The 27,904-nt window shown below is 45.1% G+C and overlaps 1 protein-coding gene across 1 annotated transcript; it reads right to left on the bottom strand.

Annotated features, from left to right (window-relative positions):
* bdh1 (3-hydroxybutyrate dehydrogenase, type 1) lies at positions 1–27,571 on the bottom strand. Its single transcript, XM_056299351.1, has 5 exons — positions 27,102–27,571; positions 19,358–19,468; positions 14,296–14,437; positions 13,895–14,047; positions 1–1,224 (listed from the first exon to the last, which is right to left on the bottom strand). Exons 1-5 carry the CDS (start codon positions 27,312–27,314, stop codon positions 758–760), a joined length of 1,086 nt encoding a protein of 361 aa, XP_056155326.1. The 5' UTR covers positions 27,315–27,571; the 3' UTR covers positions 1–757.
* Positions 27,572–27,904: the final 333 nt, after the last annotated feature.

Here is a 27,904-nt window from a genome sequence, read left to right as displayed (position 1 = left end):
TTTATTTTAAATAATTTTTATTGTTAAGATCATTCTGATAGTAGCATTCCCAAAATAGAAATTTCTTTTTCATTCAAACATTTTCCATACTAAAAGAAAAAATTATACACCAAAGGGGTGGGGGGACATTTTTTGTGTATCCAAGCTTGCCTATGAATCACAACAATCAAACTCGGTGAAAGTGGATCATAGACCTCCTGGAACAAGTCAACACAAAGCGAGCTTGTGTTGTGTCATTATGTAACCTTGGGGGTGGACGCCGCCATGCTCTTACAGTAGCCCGCCTTGGCTTGTTCCAGCGCAGCAGCAGAGCAGCGGCGGGACTTGTTTTGATCTCTGCTGGCTACCATTTGGTCCCTGTGCCAGTTTGAGCCCAGATTAATTACCATTAAACCCAGAGCTGGATCTCCTAGTCAGAGGACCATGCCTCACTGCAAAATTCCCACATTTTATGTCACTGCTACTTTAAACTACTCTTAAGCAGTTACCACAGCCCAGCACAGAATACTACTGAGATGTGAACAGGTATATATATTTCATTAGATATACACATACTACTTAAAGAAACAGATTTAAGGCCTCATTGTGAGTGATTGAGGGTTTTGTGGACACAGCTGGGCCCCTACTGGAGGTAAGTCTGGATCCTGTGCAACGCTGGACAATCAGTCAGGTGGGGAAACCTGCTGCTTTGTCGGGGGGGGGGGGATTCTCTGATCGCAGGGTCGGAATGACAACTGGGAAGTTAACAGATTCTCTTTCAGAAATAGAGGCGGTCGGATATGGCGGCGGGCAGGTGAGTCATCAGCTGCATTCTGATCCACCAGTACGGCTCCATGGGGTTGTAGCGCGTGTACGGCCGCTTGGACATGACAGCGTCGGAGATGTCACTCAGAACGGGCGTGGCCTCCCTCTGCCCGCTGAAGCAGTAGGAACGCATCAGAGCCATATGCTGCTCAAAGTGGGCTTTGCCGTAGTCCTCCTTCACCACAGGCGGCGCCTCGTTCCACAGCTTGTTGGCCGTTTTGGCCACGATGTCATGCGTGAGGATGCCCGTGGCCACGATGAAGTTGCCCGGCTCGATGACGGAGACCTTGACACCCCAGGCCTTCATCTCGTAGCGGAGGCAGTCGGAAAAGGCCTCCACGCCGTATTTGGATACGCAGTAGGGTGACCGCAGAGCGTTTCCCATCCGTCCATACATGCTGGCTACGTTCACCACACGGCCTGCAATTATACAAGGTGAGAAATGCTGAAAATATTTTCAAAAAACTGCCTATTGAGAGAATGTATAGGTGTTTGAGTACTTGTCTACACCATGTACCCAACCAAGAAGTTTTTTTGTACTGATGCAACAATAAAAAATAAAAATTCTAATAGCCAGTTCACTGCACATCATCATCATCATCATCATCCGTTTCATAACCTATGGAGGTCGTAGGAGCACAGCTGACGCCTCAACAGGTTGAGTCATCATTGTGTTCCAGTAGGGGGAGTACCTGGTGGTCTCTATCTGCTCTCCAGGTATGGATGGCCGTTGGTTCTCAGAGGAATTCATCCGCCCTTTGACAGGTTTTGTTTTTAGTCCTGCTGGGTGTCCACACACCCTCCCAGCAACAACCCGAGGGTTGAAGTGGGGGCGCCGGTTTAGTCATCGACAACCCGACGGTTGCAGTTTAACATCATACCCAGGACGTACAACCTGCACAACCTGTTTCAATAAATCTAATTTATTCATATTAAAAAATATGAAAATGAAGAACTGTGTTTTTAATCAAATTGAAGACAAACATAAAGGAACTTTGAGTTTCTCCTTTAAAATGGTTCAGCTGTCTGCTTTACATGCAACTCCCTGCCAGCAGCGCTGGTAAAGTCCTTCCCGAGGAGAACGCCGTAACATGAAGAAACACTGCTTTCAACGCAGCACGGCCAGGGGAATGATAATACGAGGCCCCGGCTTCTGGGGTTTTGGTTAAGCCCGTGAGTCAAAAGCCTTTCCGGCACGCAGATCCACAGTTCATCCGTCTTTCAGGATATTTTCCAAAACATTCCAGAGACTTAACTTGAGTCAGCGGGTGAACGACTGAACTGCATTGTCTCAGTCACAGCCGAGCTTACAACAAGGCATCAGAAATGAATCCCGTTTCATTATTTTCCTCCGCAGGCTTGCAGAGAGAGCAGCTCTTAATCTTTGGGCTGTGTTTGTTCCATGTGCCTGTTGCTTGTGTTCCCACCCGAAACTGGCAGAGCCACTAAAACCGTTCACAAAACAATCATACAATCCTACAGTGCACCACCTAATGTTGCAGTTTAACCAGCTTCATTCTCAGTTATCACAGACCGTACAGTTCTTATGGGAATGTGTGGTCCGTGGTCCTCATTTACCTAAAATCACACCACTCATAAAATACACACAACTTGGCATTGTGTTGACTACACCAAACACTGGAGGCAAACATGTTGAAAGACTATCACGTGTATGTGTTAAAGTTTAGCCAGAATGGGCGTCCGAGTGGCATGGCGGTCTAATCCATGGCCTACCAACATGGGGGATCGCCGGTTCCAATCCCTGTGTTACCCCCGGCTTGGCCGGGTGTCCCTACAGACACAATAGGCCGTGTCTGCGGGTGGGAAGCCGGATGTGGGTATGTGTCCTGGTCGCTGCACTAGCACCTGTTCGGGGGGGAGGGGGAACTGGGGGGGGGGAATAGTGTGATCCACCCACGCGCTACGTCCCCCTGGTGAAACTCCTCACTGTCAGGTGAGGAGTTTCGCCAATTACCCCACTCAGAAGAGTGGGGTAATTGGCCAGATACCGCTAAAAAGTTTAGCCAGAATACCGTTTTTGTAACCACCTCATATTTTGTAATACTGCCACAGCATGGCATCTGTTGTGTTTCTATTTTCATTAGATTCTACTTCTGAATGTTTAATATCTATACCCGCTGGAAAAGGGCCGGGCTTTTCTCTGAACCGGCCTCAGTATGGTGGAGGGAGCTCGAGTTATATCCTTGTCTCAGTAAGATGTGACCTATTTATTTATTTATTTATCACATGGTGACGGTGGTCACATGACTCAGGTCCTGGGCTGTTCCGGTGGCATCTGGACACTGGCATCCTCCTCATCATATTCTTCATATATCTTATAATTCCATTATAATTATGTTGTCCTCTTTCAATGTTGTATTGTGTAAATTGTGTAAACACAGCATCATTGCACGTTGTGCGTCTTGGGAGAGCGATCCTCCTCTGTTGCTCTCCTTGAGGTCTCTCCCTGTTTTGTTTTTCCCTGTTAAAGGGTTCCTTTGGGAGTTGTTCCTTATCCGATGAGAGGGTCTAAGGACAGGATGTTGTGTTGCTGTAAAGTCCCTTGAGGCAAATTTGTAATTTGTGACATTGGGCTATACAAATACAATCGACTTGACTTGACTCATGTCTACCAACAGAAGTAGACTTAAAAACCAGAAAATCCTTTTCCTGGTCCTTTGTCAAGCCTCCCTCAATCCAGTCTCGATGGTTTCTGAGCATGACTGTGATACTTACTCATTGCATTGTCAGCCAATTTGTAACTTGAATCCCTTGCTACGGTTACACACACCACTATCAGCGATCTTTACTACGGTCACACACCACTATCAGTGATCTTTACTACGGTTACACACCACTATCAGCGATCTTTACTACGGTTACACACCACTATCAGCGATCTTTACTACAGTCACACACCACTATCAGTGATCTCCCTGTTGCACACCTACACCAGCTGCACTGGAAATGACAGGCGGTCTCGATATGACAGGTAGTCTTGATATGACATGCAGTCTCGATATGACATGCTGTCTCGATATGACAGGCAGTCTCTATGACATGCAGTCTCGATATGACATGCTGTCTCGACATGATAGGCAGTCTCGATATGACATGCAGTCTCGATATGACATGCGGTCTTGATATGACAGGCAGTCTTGATATGACAGGCAGTCTCGACATGACAGGCAGTCTTGATATGACAGGCAGTCTCGACATGACATACAGTCTCGATATGACAGGCAGTCTCAACATGATAGGCAGTCTCGATATGACATGCGGTCTTGATATGACAGGCAGTCTTTGATATGACATGCAGTCTCGATATGACATGCTGTCTCTATGACATGTGGTCTCGATATGACAGGCAGTCTCGATATGACATGCGGTCTTGATATGACAGGCAGTCTTGATATGACAGGCAGTCTTGATATGACATGCTGTCTCTATGACATGTGGTCTTGATATGACAGGCAGTCTCGATATGACATGCGGTCTTGATATGACAGGCAGTCTTGATATGACAGGCAGTCTTGATATGACAGGCAGTCTCGACATGACAGGCAGTCTCGATATGACAGACAGTCTTGATATGACATGCGGTCTTGGCTGTGATATGGCTCTGATCTTGATTTGTAACATCGTCCAGCTACTCTGATAGTGACCCACTACTTTATGTCACTATCGATGATCTACCTGTTTTGTCCTTACACTAAATGCACTTGACATTATGAGCACTCCTGGCTGTGATATGATAATATTCAGTGCTAAGATGCCTGATGGGTGATGCACAAACATATCTGCTGCATCTCTTGTAAGATACTTGGAAAAAGGTGTCTGATAAATGAGAAAATGTAAATTAGCAAATTTTATCATCCATTCATGCATCCATTCTCCAAGCCGCTTATCTCGACTGGGGTTGCGGGATGCTGGAGCCTATCTCAGCAGTCGTTTGGCGGCACGTGGGAAGACACCCTGGACAGGCCACCAGTCCATCACAAGGCTGACACACACACACATTCACACCTGGAGACAATTTAGTACGGTCGATTCACCTGACCTACATGTCTTTGGACTGTGGGAGGAAACCGGAGCACCCGGAAGAAACCCACACAGACACAGGGAGAACATGCAAACTCCACATAGAGGATGACCTGAGACAACCCCCAAGGTTGGACTACCCCGGGGCTCGAACCCAGGACCTTCTTGCTGTGAGGGGACTGCGCTACCCACTGCACCACCAAATTTTATCAAATTATCACAAATTCAAGCTCCAAACAGGTAAAAGAATAACATGAAAAGCGTCATATTTCACTGCATTGTGGTCTACAGCTACTGTCTCGTGTGTGTGAATGTGTTTTACCATGACAGACATGTTATTTCAAAACTACGCTCCTGAATTTTTAATTTGACAGTCTTTGCTCTTTATTATAATCTCAACCATTAATTTCCAATGGCCTTCCACGGTTGACCAGGAACACAAAATGTGTACAAAAATTCAATTAGATAACCTAAAATTCAATGAAAGCAGTGCTCATTAATTTTATATGTCCTGATGCCTCCTGTGGAGGATGTCATGGAGCCTTACGGCAATTAGATGATTGATATAAATATATACACTACCGTTCAAAAGTTTGGGGTCACATTGAAATGTCCATATTTTTGAAGGAAAAGCACTGTACTTTTCAATGAAGATAACTTTAAACTAGTCTTAACTTTAAAGAAATACACTCTATACATTGCTAATGTGGTAAATGACTATTCTAGCTGCAAATGTCTGGTTTTTGGTGCAATATCTACATAGGTGTATAGAGGCCCATTTCAAGCAACTATCACTCCAGTGTTCTAATGGTACAATGTGTTTGCTCATTGGCTCAGAAGGCTAATTGATGATTAGAAAACCCTTGTGCAATCATGTTCACACATCTGAAAACAGTTTAGCTCGTTACAGAAGCTACAAAACTGACCTTCCTTTGAGCAGATTGAGTTTCTGGAGCATCACATTTGTGGGGTCAATTAAACGCTCAAAATGGCCAGAAAAAGAGAACTTTCATCTGAAACTCGACAGTCTATTCTTGTTCTTAGATATGAAGGCTATTCCATGCGAGAAATTGCTAAGAAATTGAAGATTTCCTACACCGGTGTGTACTACTCCCTTCAGAGGACAGCAAAAACAGGCTCTAACCAGAGTAGAAAAAGAAGTGGGAGGCCGCGTTGCACAACTGAGCAAGAAGATAAGTACATTAGAGTCTCTAGTTTGAGAAACAGACGCCTCACAGGTCCCCAACTGGCATCTTCATTAAATAGTACCCGCAAAACACCAGTGTCAACATCTACAGTGAAGAGGCGGCTGCGGGATTCTGGGCTTCAGGGCAGAGTGGCAAAGAATTTGCCATATCTGAGACTGACCAATAAAAGAAAAAGATTAAGATGGGCAAAAGAACACAGACATTGGACAGAGGAAGACTGGAAAAAAGTGTTGTGGACGGATGAATCCAAGTTTGAGGTGTTTGGATCACAAAGAAGAACGTTTGTGAGACGCAGAACAAATGAAAAGATGCTGGAAGAATGCCTGACGCCATCTGTTAAGCATGGTGGAGGTAATGTGATGGTCTGGGGTTGCTTTGGTGCTGGTAAGGTGGGAGATTTGTACAGGGTAAAAGGGATTCTGAATAAGGAAGGCTATCACTCCATTTTGCAACGCCATGCCATACCCAGTGGACAGCGCTTGATTGGAGCCAATTTCATCCTACAACAGGACAATGACCCTAAACACACCTCCAAATTGTGCAAGAACTATTTAGAGCAGAAGCAGGCAGCTGGTATTCTATCGGTAATGGAGTGGCCAGCGCAGTCACCAGATCTGAACCCCATTGAGCTGTTGTGGGAGCAGCTTGACCGTATGGTACGCAAGAAGTGCCCATCCAACCAATCCAACTTGTGGGAGCTGCTTCTGGAAGCGTGGGGTGCAATTTCTCCAGATTACCTCAACAAATTAACAGCTAGAATGCCAAAGGTCTGCAATGCTGTAATTGCTGCAAATGGAGGATTCTTTGACGAAAGCAAAGTTTGATGTAAAAAAAATCTTATTTCAAATACAAATCATTATTTCTAACCTTGTCAATGTCTTGACTCTATTTTCTATTCATTTCACAACATATGGTGGTGAATAAGTGTGACTTTTCATGGAAAACACAAAATTGTTTGGGTGACCCCAAACTTTTGAACGGTAGTGTATGTATATATTTATATTAATTAATGGAGGGAAAAAATCAAATTGAGAGAGAACTCAGTCATATATGTGGCTAATATGATGGTCTAAATCACATAATAAGCTTCAAAGAATAAAATTAATCTGATTAAATACCGGAACTACAATTTGCAGAAATTAGCTATCATATTTAACCTATTAGATAACTATTGAAAGACTTGATTTTCCACCAAGGACTTGCCATTGCAGTCTAGAAAACTTCGCCTGCACGCAGAATAGGTTAAGTACGGTAGCTTGTTTCTCAAATTATTATTTAATTAAATAAATTTACTTTTAATTTTGTTGTATAACTTTGAGATATCAACCTCGTTTCCACTTGCAAATATCAGGATTGGATAAAATGGACTTGTTTGATGTAGACTAAATTGAGCCTGTATTTTAGTTTGACCTACTGACACCGGTGTGAAGCAGGGTGCATGTCTGGGCTCCAAAAACTTCCAACATCAAACAGATGCATAAAATACTATACAAAAATATGATCCAGGTTGAAAATAACTGCAATTTTTGTTTAACTAGATCAGCGGTCCCCAACCCCTGGGCCGCGGACCGGTACCGGTCCGTGGGTCATTTGGTACCGGGCCGCAGAGAAAGAATAAATAACTTAGATTATTTCCGTTTTATTCGTTATCTGAGTCTGAAGGATGTTTTATTTTGAAAAATGACCGGATTCCCTCTGTTACATCCGTCTATGACTCACTCTTGACGCTTGTCTCGGTCACGTGATACGTTGCCGCTAAAATTAAACCCACAAGCTGGCAAAATGAGTAAAAAACAAACGTCTTTGGAAAGTTTCTTTGCGAAGGGGAAAAGGCCTGGTGAGGAGACAGAAGAAGAGCCTACGACTTCCAAGAAAAAGAAAGCTGCATTTAACAGACAATACCAGGAGTCCTACTTAAAATATGGATTTATCGCGACAGGTGATTCCCGCGCAGCCAGCCCGCTCTGCATAATGTGCGGCGACCGACTCTCTAATGAGGCAATGAAGCCTTCAAAACGGCTTCGCCACTTGGAGACCAAGCACCCTGCATTAAAAGACAAGCCTTCGGAGTATTTTGGAAGAAAAAAGCATGAACAAGAAGGACAGAAGCAATGACTGAGGGCCACCACATCAACAAATGCGAGTGCACTGAGAGCATCATACTTGGTGGCTAATCGTATTGCTAAGGCTAAGAAGCCATTCACCACTGGTGAAGAACTGATCCTGCCCGCCACTAAAGACATTTGCCGTGAACTTCTAGTAGAGGCTGCGCTTAAAAAGATAGCACAGGTGCCTCTTTCGGCCAGCACCGTCACTCGGCACATTGAGGAAATAGCAGAGGACATTGAGACACAATTGTTGGAGAGGATTAATACATCACCGTGGTACGCACTCCAGGTTGACGAGTCTACAGATATTGACAAGGCAACACTACTTGTTTATGTGCGATATCTTTATCAGGAGGACGTGCATGATGATATGTTATGTGCACTATCGTTGCCAACCAAAACCACAGCCGCAGAACTATTCAAGTCGCTGGATGATTATATATCAGGAAAACTGAAATGGTCCTTTTGTGTCGGCATATGCACAGACGGAGCTGCTGCCATGACCGGACGGCTGTCTGATTTAACTGCTCGGATTAAGGAGGTTGCACCTGAATGTGAGTCTACACATTGTGTCATTCACAGGGAAATGCTGGCTAGCCGAAAAATACCACCGGAACTTAACAGCGTATTGAATGACGTCGTTAAAGTTATTAACCACTTCAGAGCACGCGCCCTTAACTCGCGCCTGTTCGAGCAGCTTTGTGAGGAGATGGATGCGGAGTACAGACACCTTCTCTTATACACAGAAATAAGATGGTTATCCCGAAGGAGATCGCTGGCCAGAGTGTTTGAATTACGAGAGCCACTGCAGAGATTTCTCTCAGAAAAAAAGTCACATTTCAGTGACGAGGAATGGGTCGCAAAACTCGCTTACTTGTGCGACATATTCAACCTGCTCAATGAACTCAATCAGTCACTTCAGGGGGAAATGACAACTGTCTTCAAGCTGGCAGATAAAGTAGCTGCATTTAAAGCCAAACTGGATTTGTGGGGACGGCGCGTGAACAGAGGTATTATTTGACATGTTTCAAACATTGGCGGGGATTTTGGAAGAGACTGAGACGAGCCTTCATTCTCCCAGCTGGTGCACGATCACCTGTCTTTGCTTTTAAAAGAGTTTGAGCGCTACTTCCCAACCACAAAAGACCCACGAACTGCCAGGGAATGGATCCGCGACCCATTTGTCAACCTTAAAAGTATGTTCGAGACAACAACTCTGCCGGTGTTCTGGATTAAAGTCACGGCAGAATACCCTGAGATCGCCACAACAGCACTGAAAACCCTGTCGCCATTTCTGACATCCTATTTGTGTGAAGCGGGATTTTCTGCAGTGACAGCAACCAAAACAAAATGACGGAGTAGACTGGACATAAGCAACACACTTCGGGTGTCATTGTGTCCCATTACCCCTAGATGGGACCGTCTCGTTGCAGAGAAACAAGCTCAGGGCTCCCACTGATTTAGCGTTATGGTGAGTTGTATTTTCATGCAATTTGTGTTTGTTTTTGTGTTGTAGCTTATTTTGAAGGCATGTTTAAACGTTACCATGGCGACCAGAGAGTGTTAGGGGGCAGAGAGGATGTTACTCATGTTATGTTGTTGGCGCGATGTTACGAGGACGCTGCTAATAAAGTTGCATACGAGTACACAGTGGATTCACGTTTATTATTATATTTAGAAAATACCACAGTTTTTATGCCGGTCGTATCATTTTATTTTGTGTATTTATCCACCACACCTTAAAGGCCGGTCCGTGAAAATATTGTCTGACATTAAACCGGTCCGTGGCGCAAAAAAGGTTGGGGACCGCTGAACTAGATGGCTCATGCCATCTTCATTACACTTAAAGTATGGAGTTCTGCTTTATTTTTCTTCACGCTAGACTTAAAGTGACATCATGTAATTTTTCTACTGATTTAGCGAACAAGATGACATCATTTCCTCTTGGACATATGACAGCAACAAACGGAGACCTCTGGCTCGTCAATACACTGCTTAATTCCATGGCTAGCCTCAAATGGTCTGGTACGACAAGCGCAGTTGGTAGGAATGAGATGTCACGTGAGCCTTTATCCAGAAATGAGGCTCACTACAAGGCATAATAAAAACGAATGCAGAATTTTACATATTTTTTTCTTCAGCATGGACCACACATGTTTTGCTGCAACCTCTACCACCAACAAGCTGTTGCTGGAAAAAAACGTCTTAATTAGGCATTAATTTTTATCATGCTTCAAAAAGAGCGTCATTTCCAAATAAAGGATCACTTGGCGTCTCGTTTGCCAGCATTGCAATGATGCTGCCCATGCTTGTCATACCAAGGTTCAAAGTTCAAGGTTTTTATTGTCATGAGCACAAGACAGCATGGAAACAAGTGTTGCAGGCTACGCAATTCTTTGGCCTAGAGCTCCACAAATAATGTATAATAAAACGAAATAGACATCTATCAAACTGCTCTCCCTCACCCTTTTTTGGGAAGTGTCTGTCTTCCTCAAGTTTGGATCCTCTATAACAGAGGCCTGGGAGTTTAAGGGTTCTGCACAGTATCTTAGCTGTTCCTAGGACCGCACTCTTCTGGACAGAGACCTCAGATGTTGTTCCTGGAATCTGCTGGAGCCACTCTTCCAGTTTGGGGTCACAGCCCCTAGTGCTCCTATTACCACTGGGACAACTGTGGATTTCCCCTCCCACATCTGATCTAGTTCTTCCTTTCAGCCCTTGGTATTTCTCTAGCTTCTCATGCTCTTTCTTCCTGATGTTGCCGTCACTCGGGATTGCTACATCAATCACTAGTGCTGTCTTCTGTTCCTTGTTGACCGCCACAATGTCTGGTTAGTTAGCCAGCACCTGCTTGTCAGTCTGGAATTTGAAGTCCCACCGGATCTTGGCTCTGCGATTCTCAACCACCTTTGGCGGTGTCTCCCATTTGGACTTAGGCACTTGCAGTCTGTATTCAGTACAAATGTTCCTGTACACTATCCCAGCCACTTGGTTATGCCTTTCAGTATACACTTTCCCAGATAGCATCTTACACCCCGCTATTAAGTGCTAGACTGTCTCAGGGGTGTCTTTGTACAGCCTGCATCTTGGATCTTGTCTGGTGTGGCAGACCCCTTCCTCAACCAATTGGGAGCCGAGTACCTGTTCTTGTGCTGCTATGATCAGAGCCTCTGTGCTGTCCTTCAATCCAGCTTTTCTAGCCACTGGAAGGATTTCTCAATATCAGCCACATCTTTTATCTGTCGATGGTGCATCCCATGGAGGGGCTTAGTCTTCCATGATACCTCCTCCTGATTGTCTTCTGCTGCCTGAAGTACTCACTCAGCATTTCGTCTTGTGGGGCCCTCTTTCTGATGTACTTGTGGTGGACCAATGAATGCTGTATGGTAAACTCCAAGCAGGCTGTCATATGCCTTTCACTCAAGAGTGGCTTCCATCTCGCCACCCTACCATAAAGGCCTGATTGATGGAGTGCTGCTGGGATGGTCCTCCTTCTGGCAGGTTCTCCAATCTCAGCAGAGGACTTCCCACGCTCTGTTAAGAGTGACCATTGGGTTCTTGGTCACTTCCCTGACCAAGGCTCTTCTTGCCCAGTTACTCAGTTTTGCTGGATGGCTAACACTAGCAAGAGTCCTAGTGGTTCCAAACTTCTTCCATTTGACAACTATTGAGGCCACTGTACTCCTGGGAACACTCAAAGTTTTAAAAATGGTTTTATACCCTTGCCCTGATCTATGTCTTGTTGCATTTTTATAGCGGCGGTCTACAGAGAGTTCCTTGGGCTTCACGGGTTGGTTTTTGGAGACTGAAATGCAGTGTGAATTGTGGGGCCTTAACTTCACAAGTGTGTGCCTGTCTAAATTTTGTCAAATCAATTCATTCTGCCACAGGTGGATTCCAATGAAGTTCTTGACATGGCTCAAGGATAACTGAGGCAAAGAGGATTCACCCGACCACAATTTGTAGTGCTACAGCAAGGGATCTGAATACTTATGTGAATGAGAGATTTCAGTCTTTGATTTCTAATAAATTTGCAAAAATTTCTAAAAACATGTTTTCGCTTTGTCATTATGGGTTATACATTGATGGGCAAAGATGACAATTTTATCCATTTAAAATTAAATCTACAACACAATAAAGTGCGCAAAATGTGAAGGGGAATACTTTCGGAAGCCACTGTATACACTGAAGAGCCAAAATATTATGACCACTCACAGGTGAACCGAATAACATTGATCATCTCCAAACACGGGCACATGTAAAGGTCTGGGTAGGACAGATAGTAAGCAAACAATCAGTTCTCATAGTCAATGTGTTGAATGTATGAGAAATGGGCAGGAGTAAAGCCCTGAACGACTTTGACAAGGGGGCAAATTGTTATGGCGAGACGACTGGATCAGAGCATCTCTGAAATAGCAAGGCTTGTGGGGTGCTCCCAATCACCGTTGGTGAGTACCTACTGACAGTGGTACGAGGAGGGACAAACCCAAACCTGTTACAGTGTGCTGAGTGCCCAAGACACATTAATCCATGAGAGCAACAAAGGCTATCCCATCTGGTCCGAACTGAAAGAAGGTCTACTTTCGCACAAGTCACATAAAATGTTAATGATGGCTACAGGAGGAATGTGTTACAACACACAGTGCATCACACCCTGCTGTGTAGCCGCTGATTGGTCAGAGTACCCATGATGACCCCTATCCACTGCCGAAAGTGTCTACAATGGGCACGCGAGCATTGGAAATGCACCTTGGAGCAGTGGAAGAAGGTCGCCTGGTCTGATGAGTCCCTTCTTCTTTGAGATCATGTGGATGGATGTGTACGTGTGCACCATTTACCTGGGTAAATGATGGCACTAGGATGCACTGTAGGATGAAGACAAGCTGCTGGAGGGAGTGTGATGCTCTGGAAAATGTTCTGCTGGGAAACCCTGGGTCCGGCCATTCATGTGGATGTCAATTTGACATGTGCCACCTACCTAAACATCATTGCAGACCAGATACACCCTTTCATGGCAATGGTATTCCCTGATGGCAGCGGCCTCTTTCAGCAGGATAATGCACCCTGCAACATTGCACACATCGTTTGGGAATGATTTGAGGAACATGATGAAGTATTCAAGGTGTTGCCCTGACCTCCAAATTCTCCAGATCTCAATCTGATTGAGCATCTGTGGGATGCGCTGGACCAACAATTCCGATCCAAGGCAGCTCCACTTCACAACTTACAGGACTTGAAGGATCCGCTGCTAATGTTTTGATGCCAGATACCACAGGACACCTTCAGGGGTCTTGTGGAGTCCATGCCCCAGCAGGTCGGTGCTGTTTTGGCGGCACATGAGGGACCAACAGCATATTAGGCTGATGGTCATTATGCCAGATAATTTGAGGTGATGGTAGTCTAATTAAGTGGTGTATTTAAGAGCCAGAGGTCTCAGTTTGTGTACACACTCCAGAGCTTCATGAATTAATAACAAATTACACAATGTCACTTTAAACTAAAAGACAGTATGTTGCGGGGGAGAATTAAAAAAAACGACGTGATTGTGTTCTTAGTGTTATGAGTATATGAGTGATTCTTATAACTCATAAAAATGTGAAGCGATATATTTTATGTGTTATTCTACCTGGGATTAATTCACTTCATGTGAAGTACTGAAAAGTAAATTGTGGCTAAAACATCACAACAACCCATTGATAATGTGCACTGCGAGACTATTTTCAAGATGCTGACCTTTAGCCTTGCGGATTAAGGGGAGGACAGCTTTGGTGACCCTGATGGTTCCCCACAGATTGACCTCTGACACCTGCTTGTACGTCTCCATGGAAGTAAACTCCACTTCTCCGAAAGTCGACACACCAGCGTTATTCACCACAGCCCAAAGACCTGGGGCAAACAACAAGGCAGATAAGTGACAGCGGATAAGCTTCGTGGCTCTTTTGTGGCTAACAGGAATGTGAGTTGGGAAGCAAAAGAGCCTCAAGTTAAAGATATATTTTAAAATCACCCCCCTCACCTCAGACAAGGGTGTTTCATTTGTTTTACATCACTTTTTTTGTGCAAACTAACACATTTGGTATCATTCAAGTTCGCAGATGTAGTTTCTAATGTTATCGAGAATTTTGGTTGTTTACCTCTCTCGCCATCCTCCAGGTTGTTTCTGATGTATTCCACAGCCCGGTTCACCTGTTCCTCACTGGTGACATCCAGCTGAACCACCTTCATGCGATCGCAGTGAAACTCCTCCAGGGTTTTTGCCCCCTCTCCATCCTCATCCTGTAAGGACAAAGCTCTTCAGTGAAACTAATGGTACATTAAAAGGTACAATCTGCAGGGGTCGCCTCCGTAGTCAAATGGTTACAAGCGCAGACCAGATGGTTGCAACGTTGTGGGTTCGAATCCAGCCAGCGACCTTTGCTGCACCCCTCTCTTTCTCGCCCTCATTTCCTGTCTGCCTTTTCCTTGCTACTTTCTAATAAAGGGGAATCTGCAATTGATGCACAGCAGCTATCTAGCCAACTTCTGCCATCGTTATTGTCAGACTTCATAAACTGTTCACTTTATTACTTGCGAATTAGAAAACCAGCTAATGTTGCATTGCCTTCAATTCCTTTTGAGGCTTTCATTTCTCTCCATTCCTCAAAATACTACTACTACTGCTACTTTCGGCTACATATATATATACACTACCGTTCAAAAGTTTGGGATCACCCAAACAATTTTGTGTTTTCCATGAAAAGTCACACTTATTCACCACCATATGTTGTGAAATGAATAGAAAATAGAGTCAAGACATTGACAAGGTTAGAAATAATGATTTGTATTTGAAATAAGATTTTTTTTACATCAAACTTTGCTTTCGTCAAAGAATCCTCCATTTGCAGCAATTACAGCATTGCAGACCTTTGGCATTCTAGCTGTTAATTTGTTGAGGTAATCTGGAGAAATTGCACCCCACGCTTCCAGAAGCAGCTCCCACAAGTTGGATTGGTTGGATGGGCACTTCTTTGAGCAGATTGAGTTTCTGGAGCATCACATTTGTGGGGTCAATTAAACGCTCAAAATGGCCAGAAAAAGAGAACTTTCATCTGAAACTCGACAGTCTATTCTTGTTCTTAGAAATGAAGGCTATTCCATGCGAGAAATTGCTAAGAAATTGAAGATTTCCTACACCGGTGTGTACTACTCCCTTCAGAGGACAGCACAAACAGGCTCTAACCAGAGTAGAAAAAGAAGTGGGAGGCCGCGTTGCACAACTGAGCAAGAAGATAAGTACATTAGAGTCTCTAGTTTGAGAAACAGACGCCTCACAGGTCCCCAACTGGCATCTTCATTAAATAGTACCTGTTAGAGCCTGTTTGTGCTGTCCTCTGAAGGGAGTAGTACACACCGGTGTAGGAAATCTTCAATTTCTTAGCAATTTCTCGCATGGAATAGCCTTCATTTCTAAGAACAAGAATAGACTGTCGAGTTTCAGATGAAAGTTCTCTTTTTCTGGCCATTTTGAGCGTTTAATTGACCCCACAAATGTGATGCTCCAGAAACTCAATCTGCTCAAAGAAGTGCCCATCCAACCAATCCAACTTGTGGGAGCTGCTTCTGGAAGCGTGGGGTGCAATTTCTCCAGATTACCTCAACAAATTAACAGCTAGAATGCCAAAGGTCTGCAATGCTGTAATTGCTGCAAATGGAGGATTCTTTGACGAAAGCAAAGTTTGATGTAAAAAAAATCTTATTTCAAATACAAATCATTATTTCTAACCTTGTCAATGTCTTGACTCTATTTTCTATTCATTTCACAACATATGGTGGTGAATAAGTGTGACTTTTCATGGAAAACACGAAATTGTTTGGGTGATCCCAAACTTTTGAACGGTAGTGTATATATATATATATTTTTTTTTTTGGATTTTCCCTCCTTTTTCTCCCCAACTGTATCTGGCCAATTACCTCACTCTTCTGAGCCATCCCGGTTGCTCCTCTACCCCCCCTGCCAGTCCGGGGAGGGCTGCAGACTACCACATGCTTCCTCCAATACATGTGGAGTTGCCAGCCGCTTCTTTTCACCTAACAGTGAGGAGTTTCACCAGGGGGACATAGCGCGTGGGAGGATCACGCTATTCCCCACAGAGGAGGCGCTAGTGCAGTGACCAGGACAATAACCCACATCCAGCTTCCCACCCGCAGACACGGCCAAGTGTGCCTGTAGGGACGCTCGACCAAGCCAGAGGCAATATGGGGATTCGAATTGGCGATCCCCGTGTTGGCAGGCAACAGAATAGACCACCACACCACCCGGACGCCCCATTTTCCCCCTTTTTCTCCCCAATTGTACCTGGCCAATTACCCCACTCTTCCAATCCATCCCGGTTGCTGCCCTGCCCCTTCAGCTGATCCAGGAAGGGCTGCAGACTACCACATGCCTCCTCCGATACATGTGAGTCACCAGCCGGTTCTTTTCACCTGACAGTGAGGAGTTTCACCAGGGGGACGTAGTACATGGGAGGATCATGCTGTCCCCCCCCCCCCAGTTCTCCCTCCCCCCCGAATAGGTGCCTCAACCAACCAGAGGAGGTGCTAGTGCAGCGACCAGGACACATACCCACATCCGGCTTCCCACCCGCACACACGGGCAATTGTGTCTGTAGGGACGCCCAACCAAGCCGGAGGTAACACGGGGATTTGAACCGGCGATCCCCGTGTTGGTAAGCAACGGAATAGACCGCCACATCACCCGGATGCCTCAAAATAACAATACTGACCTGATGGTGAAATGCCATGTTTCTTGTTGTCAGTAGAGCACTTGTGTTGTCGTAGTCCTCCACATAGCCATGGCAGTGCATGCCATTACAGATTGTACTTTCAAAGGTCCAATGTGTAATATTTCAGGTTTCCCAAAACACAAGTACGATCAGTAAGTATCAACAGGGGTTTCTGAACGGTATTGTCTGAAATGAAGTAATGTGCTTATGGACCCTCTGACTCTCTAAATTTCTGAAGCCGGGCCGGCTGAATTGGATTTTTTTGTTATTTGGTGCCCCCCCTTCCCCTCCTCCTGCCCCCTCAGAGATTTGGCTTTCCCTCGCAGTCCTCAGAGAACTAGCATAGATCACAGTTAATGATATCTACTGAGGCAGTCTAAAATGGCGGACGTCGGCAAACCTTCTGTGTATTGGCTTTCTCTCCATTTGAGTTCATCTGTCCAGGTGCGTTGACTTACAGCTGTCACCCGCGTCGCTGGAAGATAGACGTACGCGTTCAACGAGATTTTACACACGGCGCCTTTAAATGCTAACATGCCTCTGACTTTACTTGTGATACAGTCTGTCCATGGGGGGGGGATCCCTATCTAAATGTACCTCTTTGAGAATGTCAAAACAATAAGCTTGGATTCCAGTGCAGCGAAATGATCAGAGGGCTCAAGTCCGAGCGTGTGTTCTCTGTCGTGTGTGCAGTTTGAGTTCTCTCCGTTCACCCTGGGTTTTTCCCCACAGTCCAAAGATATACATGTTGAGTGTATCGGAGACTAAATTCCTGACAAGTAGTGTAAATAATGGGGTTTGTGGGCCCTGTGATGGACTTGGCAATCTGAGCAACTTGTCTCCCTGCCATATCCCAATGCATGCGGAGGTAAACTCCAGCCCCTCTGCACTGCTATACAGGATTACTTGCATACCATGAACGAATGAAAAGGACCCCCGGATGAACAACTTCTATCAAATCATCACAAATTCAGGCTCCAAACATGTAAAAGTGTAACATGAAAAGAGACATATTTCATTGGGTTGTGATCTACTGCTACTGTCTCGTGTCTGTTTTGCCATGATAGACATCCACCCATCCATTAGCCGAACAACTTATCCTGCTCTCAGGGTCACAGGGATGCTGGAGCCTGTCCCAGCAGTCATTGGGCAGCAGGTGGGGAGACACCCTGGACAGGCCGCCAGGCCATCACACAGGGCCGACACACACACAGACAGACACACACAGACACACACACACACACACATTCACACCTAGGGACAATTTAGTACAGCCAACTCACCTGACCTACATGTCTTTGGACTGTGGGAGGAAACCGGAGCACCCGGAGGAAACCCACGCAGACACGGGGAGAACATGCAAACTCCACACAGAGGACGACCCGAGACAACCCCCAAGGTTGGACTACCCCGGGGCTCAAACCCAGGATCTTCTTGCTGTGAGGCGACCGCGCTAACCACTGCGCTGCCGCGCTGCCCCATGATAGGCATGGTATTTCTAAACTACGCTCCTGAATTTCAAATTTGACAGTCTTTGCTCTTTATTATACTCTCAAACATTAATTTCCAATGGCCTTTCATGCTCGACCAAGAACACAAAATGTGTACAAAAATTCAATTAAATAATAAAAAAATTCAATGAAAGCAGTGATCATTAATTTTATATGTTCTGATGCCTCCTGTGGAGGATGCCATGGGGCCTTATGACAAAAAGTCACATTATGTGACTGCAACACTAGCCTATATCACATAATAAACTTCACTGAGAATAAATTAATCTGATTAACACCGGAACAACAATTTGCAGAAACGAGCTAAATAGGTTAAATAATCGGATTTGTGGGCCCTGTAATGGATTTGGCGATCTGAGCAAGTTCCCCTGCCATATCCCAGCGCATAGGGGGGATATGCATAAACTCCAACCCCTTTGCACTGCTACGCAGGATTAACTGCGTATCAAGAATGGATGAAAATGACCTGTCTTTTTTTTTTTTGTCATTCTGGCCAGCGGTGTGGTACATCACATTAGTAGACCACAATATACTAACTTCTCTTCCTGTGTATTTAGAATATACGTAACTCAGTTGGCTGTCAGCCACATTACTGGAAGGGTGATGTTGGGAACTTGACACTACAGAGCTGATTATATCTAAACCCACCCAGCTGAAAAACCATCAGAACCCATTACAGCATTTAATAAATGGTTTTAATGGTTCTACTGGCAACTGGAGATGGTTGTGGATGTTATGCAATGGTCTCATGGAAGCCACCAGGGCAAGTGTGCTCCAGCAAAGCACCAAGATCAGGTAAAACCATTAAAACACACTAAAACCTGATGGTTTCCTCTGCTGGAAAACACCAGGGTTCTTCGAACGGTGTGTAATGCTTTTGCAGCAGGGCGGCGACAGCAGACGTGGCTTGGTTCAGTGTGTACCTTGTAAAGACAGCCAGCGAAAACCGTGAAGCCAAGTTTGTGTAGATGTTTCGCCAGGGCATGCCCAAAACCACGATCACAGCCCGTGATGAACACAGCTTTCCCCTTCACCTAGAGAGAGAGAGAGAGAGAGAGAGAGAGAGAGAGAGAGAGAGAGAGAGAGAGAGAGAGACAGAGAGAGAGACAGAGAGAGAGACAGAGAGAGAGACAGAGAGAGAGAAAAGTCAAGTCAAATTCATTTGTATAGCCCAATATCCCAAATTACAAATTTGCCTCAAGGGGCTTTATAGCAACACAACATCCTGTCCTTAGACCCTCGCATCAGATAGGGGGAACACCCCCCACCCCCTAAAAAAACAACAACCTTTAACAGGTTATCCAAAGGAGTTGAATCAAGTGCAACTGGACTTGGTATATATACCTTTAACAGGGAGAAACCTCAGGGAGAGCAACGACGAGCAATGGATGTTGTGTTTACACAACTTACACAACACAACAGTGAACGAGGATAAGAGAATTATAATGGAGCTATACATATATTAGTCCATGGGCCAGACGATATTTCGGTACACTCAAGGTGGAAAAACTTACTTATAATTTTTGAAAGGATCCATGTCTGTAGATGATATTTTGGTATGATAACCATTCCTGAGTGGCAGCTGTATCACAGTTATCAGCTCATGAAGTTAACCACCCGCTAAACTAAATTGCATTTTAGACGCTGGTGCATATCCTGGTTTAGCCTCATGGTCAGGACATTTTTCAATGTTCTATAATATTGTCTTTGGTATCATTTTAAAGGGGACCTTCTTAGCTTTCATTCAAGCCCTGTTGTGGATATTTCTCACAAACATAGAGGTCACTTGAGCTCTTCAACCCGTCAATAACACACATCTTTCTGCAATTTTCGCCTAAACTATATACTTTCTTTTAGCCCTGTGGCATCTAGGAATATCAGGGACACAAAACACAAAAACTGGAATACTCACAGGACTGTAAAGATTCAGAAAATGTATAATATACCCATACTATTTCATTGTGTGAGGTGATTGTGAGCCTTAAATGAGAACTAGACCAAAGCCAGTTAGGTCACAAACTGGTCTCTATACATTTGTTTAAATACACAATCAAAATACATGATAAAAAGGAATACCATAGTGAGGTAATGAACTATTTTAATATTTTAAACAACATTGACATTTACATATGCTTAGTCAATGATACATGTAATCCCATATCATTAGTGGGTATATGTAATGGTAATGGGTAGGGTAATGGGTATATGTGAATATGGTTACATTATTGTTATCAAGCTCTGGGTAACCAAGTCCAGAATCAACATCCTGTGCATCAATAGACTACTACCACAGTAATACCATCAGAATCATCACACTGTCATTCATCAAACTGCTCGTTTCTCTCATCATCTGACTCCCCAAGTTCAAAGTCCAGTTCTGGACCATCCTGCTGTTTTTGGTTACTGCAGGTCTGTAACCTGCACATGTCTGTGCATGGAAGTCCATTTGACAGGCACATGCAGCTTGGCATTTTGCATGAATGCACACACTTGCATGTTAGCATTTCCAAGACCACATCTGGTGCAGGTGGGGAGCGCATCCAGTAAATGGCCAGCTTGCCTTCATCGTCTGTCCATCCATACTCAGTAGGGCTTGGCAACACAGGGTTAGCCTGCAGACAGCACTTCCATATTGCTGCCTGATAGTTGGCTCGTTGAACATGCATAAAGAGACAGTCTCTACATGGTGGCAGCTGGCTGGACTCAACCTCTCCCCTTTTGGTGCAGAAGAGCTGTTAACGCAGTTTGTTCACCTCAGCAGTGCTGCTATTAGCAACATACATCCGACAGGTGAACTGCTCAATTTTCTGGAACAGCTCATCACTCACATTCCATGTCTGTCCCAGTTGACTAAAAGTCTCTTGGCAGGAAGTGTGCTTTCTCACTATCTTCAGGGCATTCAGCTTCCCTCGACCAGCGAATGCACTGACAGTGTCGCAGCCTGTGAAGGCATGTAAGCCAATTAGGCTGTCACAGATGCTGTCTCCAAGTGAACTTGCCAGTTTGGTGATGTCGACATACCGTGTGCGGTTCTGAGTCCCACACTTCTGGTAGATGGGACAGGTGATGTCCTTCTGGAAGCCAAGACAAAGCACCATGACATCAGTGTCCTCAGCTGTGATGATAACTGTCTTTGAGCCCGCATTTGCTGCATGCAATGCATGCAGGAGCAGACGGGTGTCAGCTTCTTCATGTGTGGAGTGCAGTTCTGCTGCTTCCTCACACCCATCTTCTGTCAACTTGTAGCAGGTTTCCTCACAGGTCATGTACAACACCTTGCCATGCAGCATAGCTCTGTATCGTGGGAGTTTCCACTCTTCCACCAGAAACTTGATGAGACTGGTCTTGTTGGAGGAACTGCACAGAAATTTTCTCCACTGTTGGACGTGGTGTCCCCCTGCAAGATTCTTGTACTGGAGAGTGATGTCTCCACCCCGGTTCAGTCGTTCAGCATCTTTGATCGAAGTCTGGTGATAGACATCAAAAACAACATCAATCCTCCCACTCTGTGCTCCCTCATGGAGGACCTGGGTCAAGGCTGACTCTGCCACCTGTGCAAAGGTTTTGTTGTTGCCATTCATTTTTTGGACCAGGCTCATCCCATCAATGATGGAAGTAGATGGGATTGGGATGTCTTCTGCAGGAGATACATTCTTTTCAAGCTCTCTGGCAAGTGCAGCCTTGTTTGTTTTTCGTAAGGACCCATCAGCATTTGCCAGTGCCCATGGTAGTGGGCCCAATGGGTAGGCAAGGACATCCTTCAGATTCACCTTCCTGCTTTCAGCCACCAGGATCATGTGACTGAAAAGGTTTCTATCTGCCTTCAGAACCACATCCTGTGCTTTCTTTCCATGAGCTTGTTTTGTGCTGACATTGGAGAATGTTTTCAGACTTTGCTTGGTCATCTTGTCGTGGAATTTCACAGGTGGTGGGTCTGCATCTAACCTTGTTTGCCGGAATGCTTGGTAGGCCTCTTCTCCTTTCTCAAGAGCTCTCAAGAGATCTATGGTCACATCAGGTGGAGCCATGTTGCCAGTGGAGAGGCTAACCAAATCAATCTCATCAGGGGACATAGGATTGAGCCAGTTATTCTCCATAAGGTCCATGAGAGACTGGACATCTGCTTCATCTCTCTTGATCCTTGGACTCTGTAGATCTGGATGAGACCATTTGCACCTGCCTTGACCTGTCAGGTCTCTCAGCTGTCTGAGGTACATGCTTCTATACTCAGCTGTGAGATAATATTTGGTCACAGCTTCTGGCTTCAAGCTGAATCCCTTTGTCCCTCCAGCTGTTTGGGTGTCTTTGTTCACCGTTTCTTCTATAGCTTGGTCAACAGGGATTCGGCCAAAGGGATTGGTGGAACCTAGTTGGACTGAGAAGCCTCCTTCCATGAATTCTGTGTACACATCTGGGTGTGTGATGGGCAGCTCAGACATCTGGGCGTAGTAGTAGGGGAGGTAGCGTGCATAATTCATCCTGTCATAAGCAAAGCCACCATGGGATCATTGCTCGAATGCTAGCCAAGTGTAGCATCCAGTCTCCCTCTCTGGATGCTCGGATGAGCCCCAACAAGATTTCAACCATGTCCAAATAGGACATCCAGAAGTTCGAGAGGCTGCCGTTTCCACCTCTAAGGAACTCACGGTAGACTTCAAATAGATCCATGATGCGTGTACAAGAGCGGTTCTCGAGGGCCTCCTTCAAAGCATGTTGTGAGACTTCTTTCCTAAGGCTGTCAATGGTCTTCAGTGTCTCATTCAGGTGAACCATGTCATTCCTGTGAGTTTCTTCCAACCAGGACAGGAAACCATTCAAGGTCAGTCGCATGAGAGCCTCATACAGGAGCTTGTGTAGTCGCACTGCCCTGTTGTACTTGCGGCCATCCATAACACCAGCAATTGAGCCTTCTGCAATCATGCCAGACTCAATGCAGAGGTCTTTGAGTCCAGCATCTTGGAAACGCTTTCCTATTATTGCCAGCAGTGTGCAGATGGTGTGGAATACCCCAAGCCTAACGATGATATCATGGAACTTGTCATGGTGTTTCCATGTGATCTCGACAGCCTTCGCATACAGGGCTTGGTCAAAGACACAGACAATCTTCCTCAGGCCTAAGCACTGCATGATGCTCAGTGACTGATTAAGCACCTCGTTGACAGTAGACATTTGTGTCGCTGGAGCATTGATGGTAGGCAGATAGCCTATATTGTCGGGGATGACCGTCATCTCTCCTCGAGTCAGGATGTTGAAGCCTGTCCAGCTGCTGACTGACTGTTCTTCTTGTTGTGACATGCATGCTAGGACCCAAAGAAGGTTTTTCTCTCTGGCAAGCTTAGTATTGGCTGCAGTATCGGCATCTGACTTTTTGCTTTGTGGTGGCCCTACCCGTTGTCCAGCATTGTAAGTTGGTAACATTGGTGGGGGTCCATCAATGCTTCTCTTCTTTGTTTTGGGAACAGTGGGCATGGGTTGGACAGGAAGTGGGTTGACTGGCTTTGCTTGCACAGCAATCCCATTGACTCTGTGAGATGTTCCCTCACCACTGACAGTTTCTTCAAGACGGTCGATATTGTCCCAGGCTAAAGTTGTGAATATGCCAGGATGGATGTTAGCTGGAAGGGCAATGCCACTCCCTGATGATGAGAGTTTCTGGAGACACAGGGCAGTGTTGATCTCTTCCATCTGTGAATAGGACACACTGTGACCAAGTCGGTTGAGGATGTTTATCAACTCTACATTTCCTGTCAACGATTTGACACTGAATGGCAGAACAATGTGCTTGGAAGGCTTGGTATTTCCACATGTCACTGCATATACTATGTCATGGCCAAATGACTGCAGAAGGCACTGCACTCTCTGGGATGCATGATCAGGATCATTTGAGCCTGTGAGTAGAGAGTACAGGAAGATAATGAGCGACTCTGGAATGGTAGGACATTCTGCTTCTGGTTTGACTTCAGGCGGCCAGGTTTGAGGAACATCTTGACTTTTAATGTCTGCTCTCAATTTGATGGCTGCTTTGGCTATAACATCTTGTGCACTGACACTTTTCAGGGTCTGCAGCTCCCTTTTGAGAGACTGATTTTCTTTGGCAAGTTCCCTCATGGACAAGTTATCGGGATAGAGGAGGAATTTTCCTTTCTCATCAGGGAATATCTGCAAGGCTCCAGCAAACTCACTCTCCAGGTTTCGCCTTATGTGCTTCTTGGTTGATTCCTTGACTTGGGCAATGCCTTGGGAGTTCATGAAGCTACCAGTCTAGAAGAGAGATCAGTCATTGTCATCACTTGAGGATTGCCAAAAAGCTCCATCCTGATGAAGAGGAACAGCTCATTGTATGCCTTATTTACAGCAGCTTCATACTGGGCTGCAGCATCATCATCTTCATTGCTGGCAACTTCTCCTTTGGAAACCTCTTCTTTGGTGTAAAGTCTATAGCATGACCTGTGGTAGTGCCCTTCAGCTGCTACAAGGTCTCTACTCACAATGGCAAGGATTCTGCTGTCCCTTTTCTTTGTGGCTGCACTCCTGATCTTTGCATCAGCTCGCAGTTCTCGACACTGCACCAGTACTTCTCTCGTATTCTGTCTCTTGGAATATTTGCTGTTTTTCTGACAAAATATGCACTCTGCATCATAAGTCCTAGATGTACTTGGAGCATGTCGAGCTACTCTCTTAGATTGTTTCTCTTCAGCAGAGACACAACTTTTCTTTTCTTTTGCAAGGAGGCCATCAAGAATTTGCTTCATAGTGAAGATACTGCGACACTTTCTGTGGTAGTAGATTGCTGGAATCTGTCCCTCAGGAATGTCTTTTGCCAGTTTCAAAACTGGTGCATGATTTCGTATTTGAGCTGCCCTGAGCAGAGTTCTCCATGAGTCGACACTTTGTAGTGAAACCAGCTTATCTGTATCATCAGAACAGTGGATAATGCACTCCACCCGTGGGCGCTTTGGTATTGGGTAAAAACTTGCTTGTTCACCAGTGGCCATATTCAGTCAGTTTTCACCTGCTACATACAAACAAATACATGTAACTTAGGTGTATGAATACTACTAAAACAAAGTTTACTTTGCTTCACCAGCGTCATATTACCATTATTTATCTTACATAGCCACAAATAGATACATTACCTAGTTGCTATGCAACAGCTGTATTTTGTCCACATGAGGCCGCTAAAATCAACACAAGATGAAAGTTCCTCGTAGCCACTTTAACTAATCATATTAACATACACATTAAAAGAACATGCTAACATTATGGGAAATAAGCTTACAATCTTCTCCAGAGTGAGACAAGAAGATAGATACCAGTTTCCTCTATATGTGTTTAGTAGAAAGCTGTCTGGCTGCACATTAGCCTAGCTTAGCACAATGAATGGAAGTACACAGTACTGGTTATCCTTGGTTGTTGGCCAACTAAGAACTGTCCCAGAGTTTAAGCTAGGCTAATCAGTACCAGGGGTGTTGAAATGCTATATTTGTAAAAATCTGGGCAAATACACAATCGTGAGAGGCACAGAAACAGGTTTCCTGAAAGAAAAATGAAATAGCTGCTCATTTGGAAAGGTTATCATGTATTATTTTACTTCTGTTAGTGTACCAAATAAAATGGCACCAGTGAAGTTGTGTCACCTTGGGTGATATCGATATCTGGTCTGACCCATGGACTAACTGGCTTTGGTCTAGTTAGTTTCTTAGTAATAATGCCCTTCTAATTTAAGGTTCACAATCACCTCACACAATGAAATAGTATGGGTATATCATACATTTCCTGAATCTTTACAGTCCTGTGAGTATTCCGGTTTTTGTGTTTTGTGTCCCTGATATTCCTAGATGCCACAGGGCTAAAAGAAAGTATATAGTTTAGGCGAACATTGCAGAAAGATGTGTGTTATTGATGGGTTGAAGAGCTCAAGTGACCTCTATATTTGTGAGAAATATCCACAACAGGGCTTGAATGAAAGCTAAGAAGGTCCCCTTTAAAATGATACCAAAGACAATATTATAGAACATTGAAAAATGTCCTGACCATGAGGCTAAACCAGGATATGCACCAGCGTCTAAAATGCAATTTACTTTAGGGGGTGGTTAACTTCATGAGCTGATAACTGTGATACAGCTGCCACTCAGGAATGGTTATCATACCAAAATATCATCTACAGACATGGATCCTTTCAAAAATTATAAGTAAGTTTTGCCACCTTGAGTGTACCGAAATAGGAAATTTTGGGCTCTGGCCCATGGACTATATGAAGAATATGATGCGCAGGATGCCAGGCAGTGTCCAGGCGCCACCGGAACAACCCAGGGCCCGAGCCACGCGACCGGCATCACCATGAAAAAACAACAAAAAACACACAAAAAAACCCCCAGGGTAACAAAAGAGAAAATATTATTTTAGCAATAGAAACACATCAACGAGACAGTGGACGGTGGGGGGGGGGGGGGAGTTAAAACATGTCACTGACTACTGCGACGAGATTTGCAAACATGAACCTGCGGAATAAATAATCATTCTCGATGTGGCTCAGGGTTCCACCGCTCTCGCTCGCGGTCAAGCGCGCGCGCACGCACGCACGCACACAACAAATAAAAAAAAAAGAAAAAAGAGAGAGAGCGAGAAAATAAAAAATGAACCAAACTGCACGAGTCCGTACTGTACCTCGACCAGCCCTCTGGGGATCCGGGGCGTCGCGACGTACACCACGAACAGCAAGTACGAGAGGACGACGCACTCGGTGACACTCGTTTCCGGGAAGCCGCAGTGTCTCGCCAGCACGCCGAGCAAGGTGGGCAGCCCGAAGCCCAGCGCCAGAGTCAGCAGCACCGACAAGGTGACGAGGAGGGCCGCCCGAGACGCGGACCGCGGGGCCATCTTGACGGAGCGCGTGCGTGCGCGCGCGCCTATGTGTCAACCAACGTTACTTACATCACCGTGCGCACTCACGCCTCCCCCCCGGATCCCAGCTCGCTCCACGATCAGGAGGCAACACAGGACTTATTTTCTTATTTCTATGAGGAAAGAAGCGATTTAAAGACACGAAACGCGTCGACGAGGACAGCGCGGTTGTTGTTATCGCACATTAGGCAAATAAAGGTGAGGGATATGGTCGTTATGCGCCGTTATCCAAATTAGACGACGCACCGCTTCCTGTTAATAGAAACGGCGGCGCCAAAGAAAGATTCTGGCCGCTAGATGGCGGTCGCCCTCCACTGTAAGCCACATGTAAACATTAGTCGCCATCTTTACTCGGATCGCATTTCAAGTCATGCACGTTGATGTCAGTCAGGCCAGTGTCAAAATGAATAATTGCGGTTTTATATTTTTACACAGTGTTATATAATTACTGATCAGCCGGTAGCCAGAATTGACCGCTTTTTGCTGTTCGAGTCAAATCTGTAACCTAAAAGTCAGTGTGTAGCACCAATTCCCCAAATTGTAACAAAAGCGACAGATGAATTTAA

Source organism: Lampris incognitus, chromosome 19 (assembly GCF_029633865.1).
Source record: "Lampris incognitus isolate fLamInc1 chromosome 19, fLamInc1.hap2, whole genome shotgun sequence".
Classification (NCBI taxonomy): domain Eukaryota; kingdom Metazoa; phylum Chordata; class Actinopteri; order Lampriformes; family Lampridae; genus Lampris; species Lampris incognitus.
The sequence above is the reverse complement of the archived record's forward strand: the minus strand, read 5'-3'. Positions and strand labels throughout refer to the sequence as shown.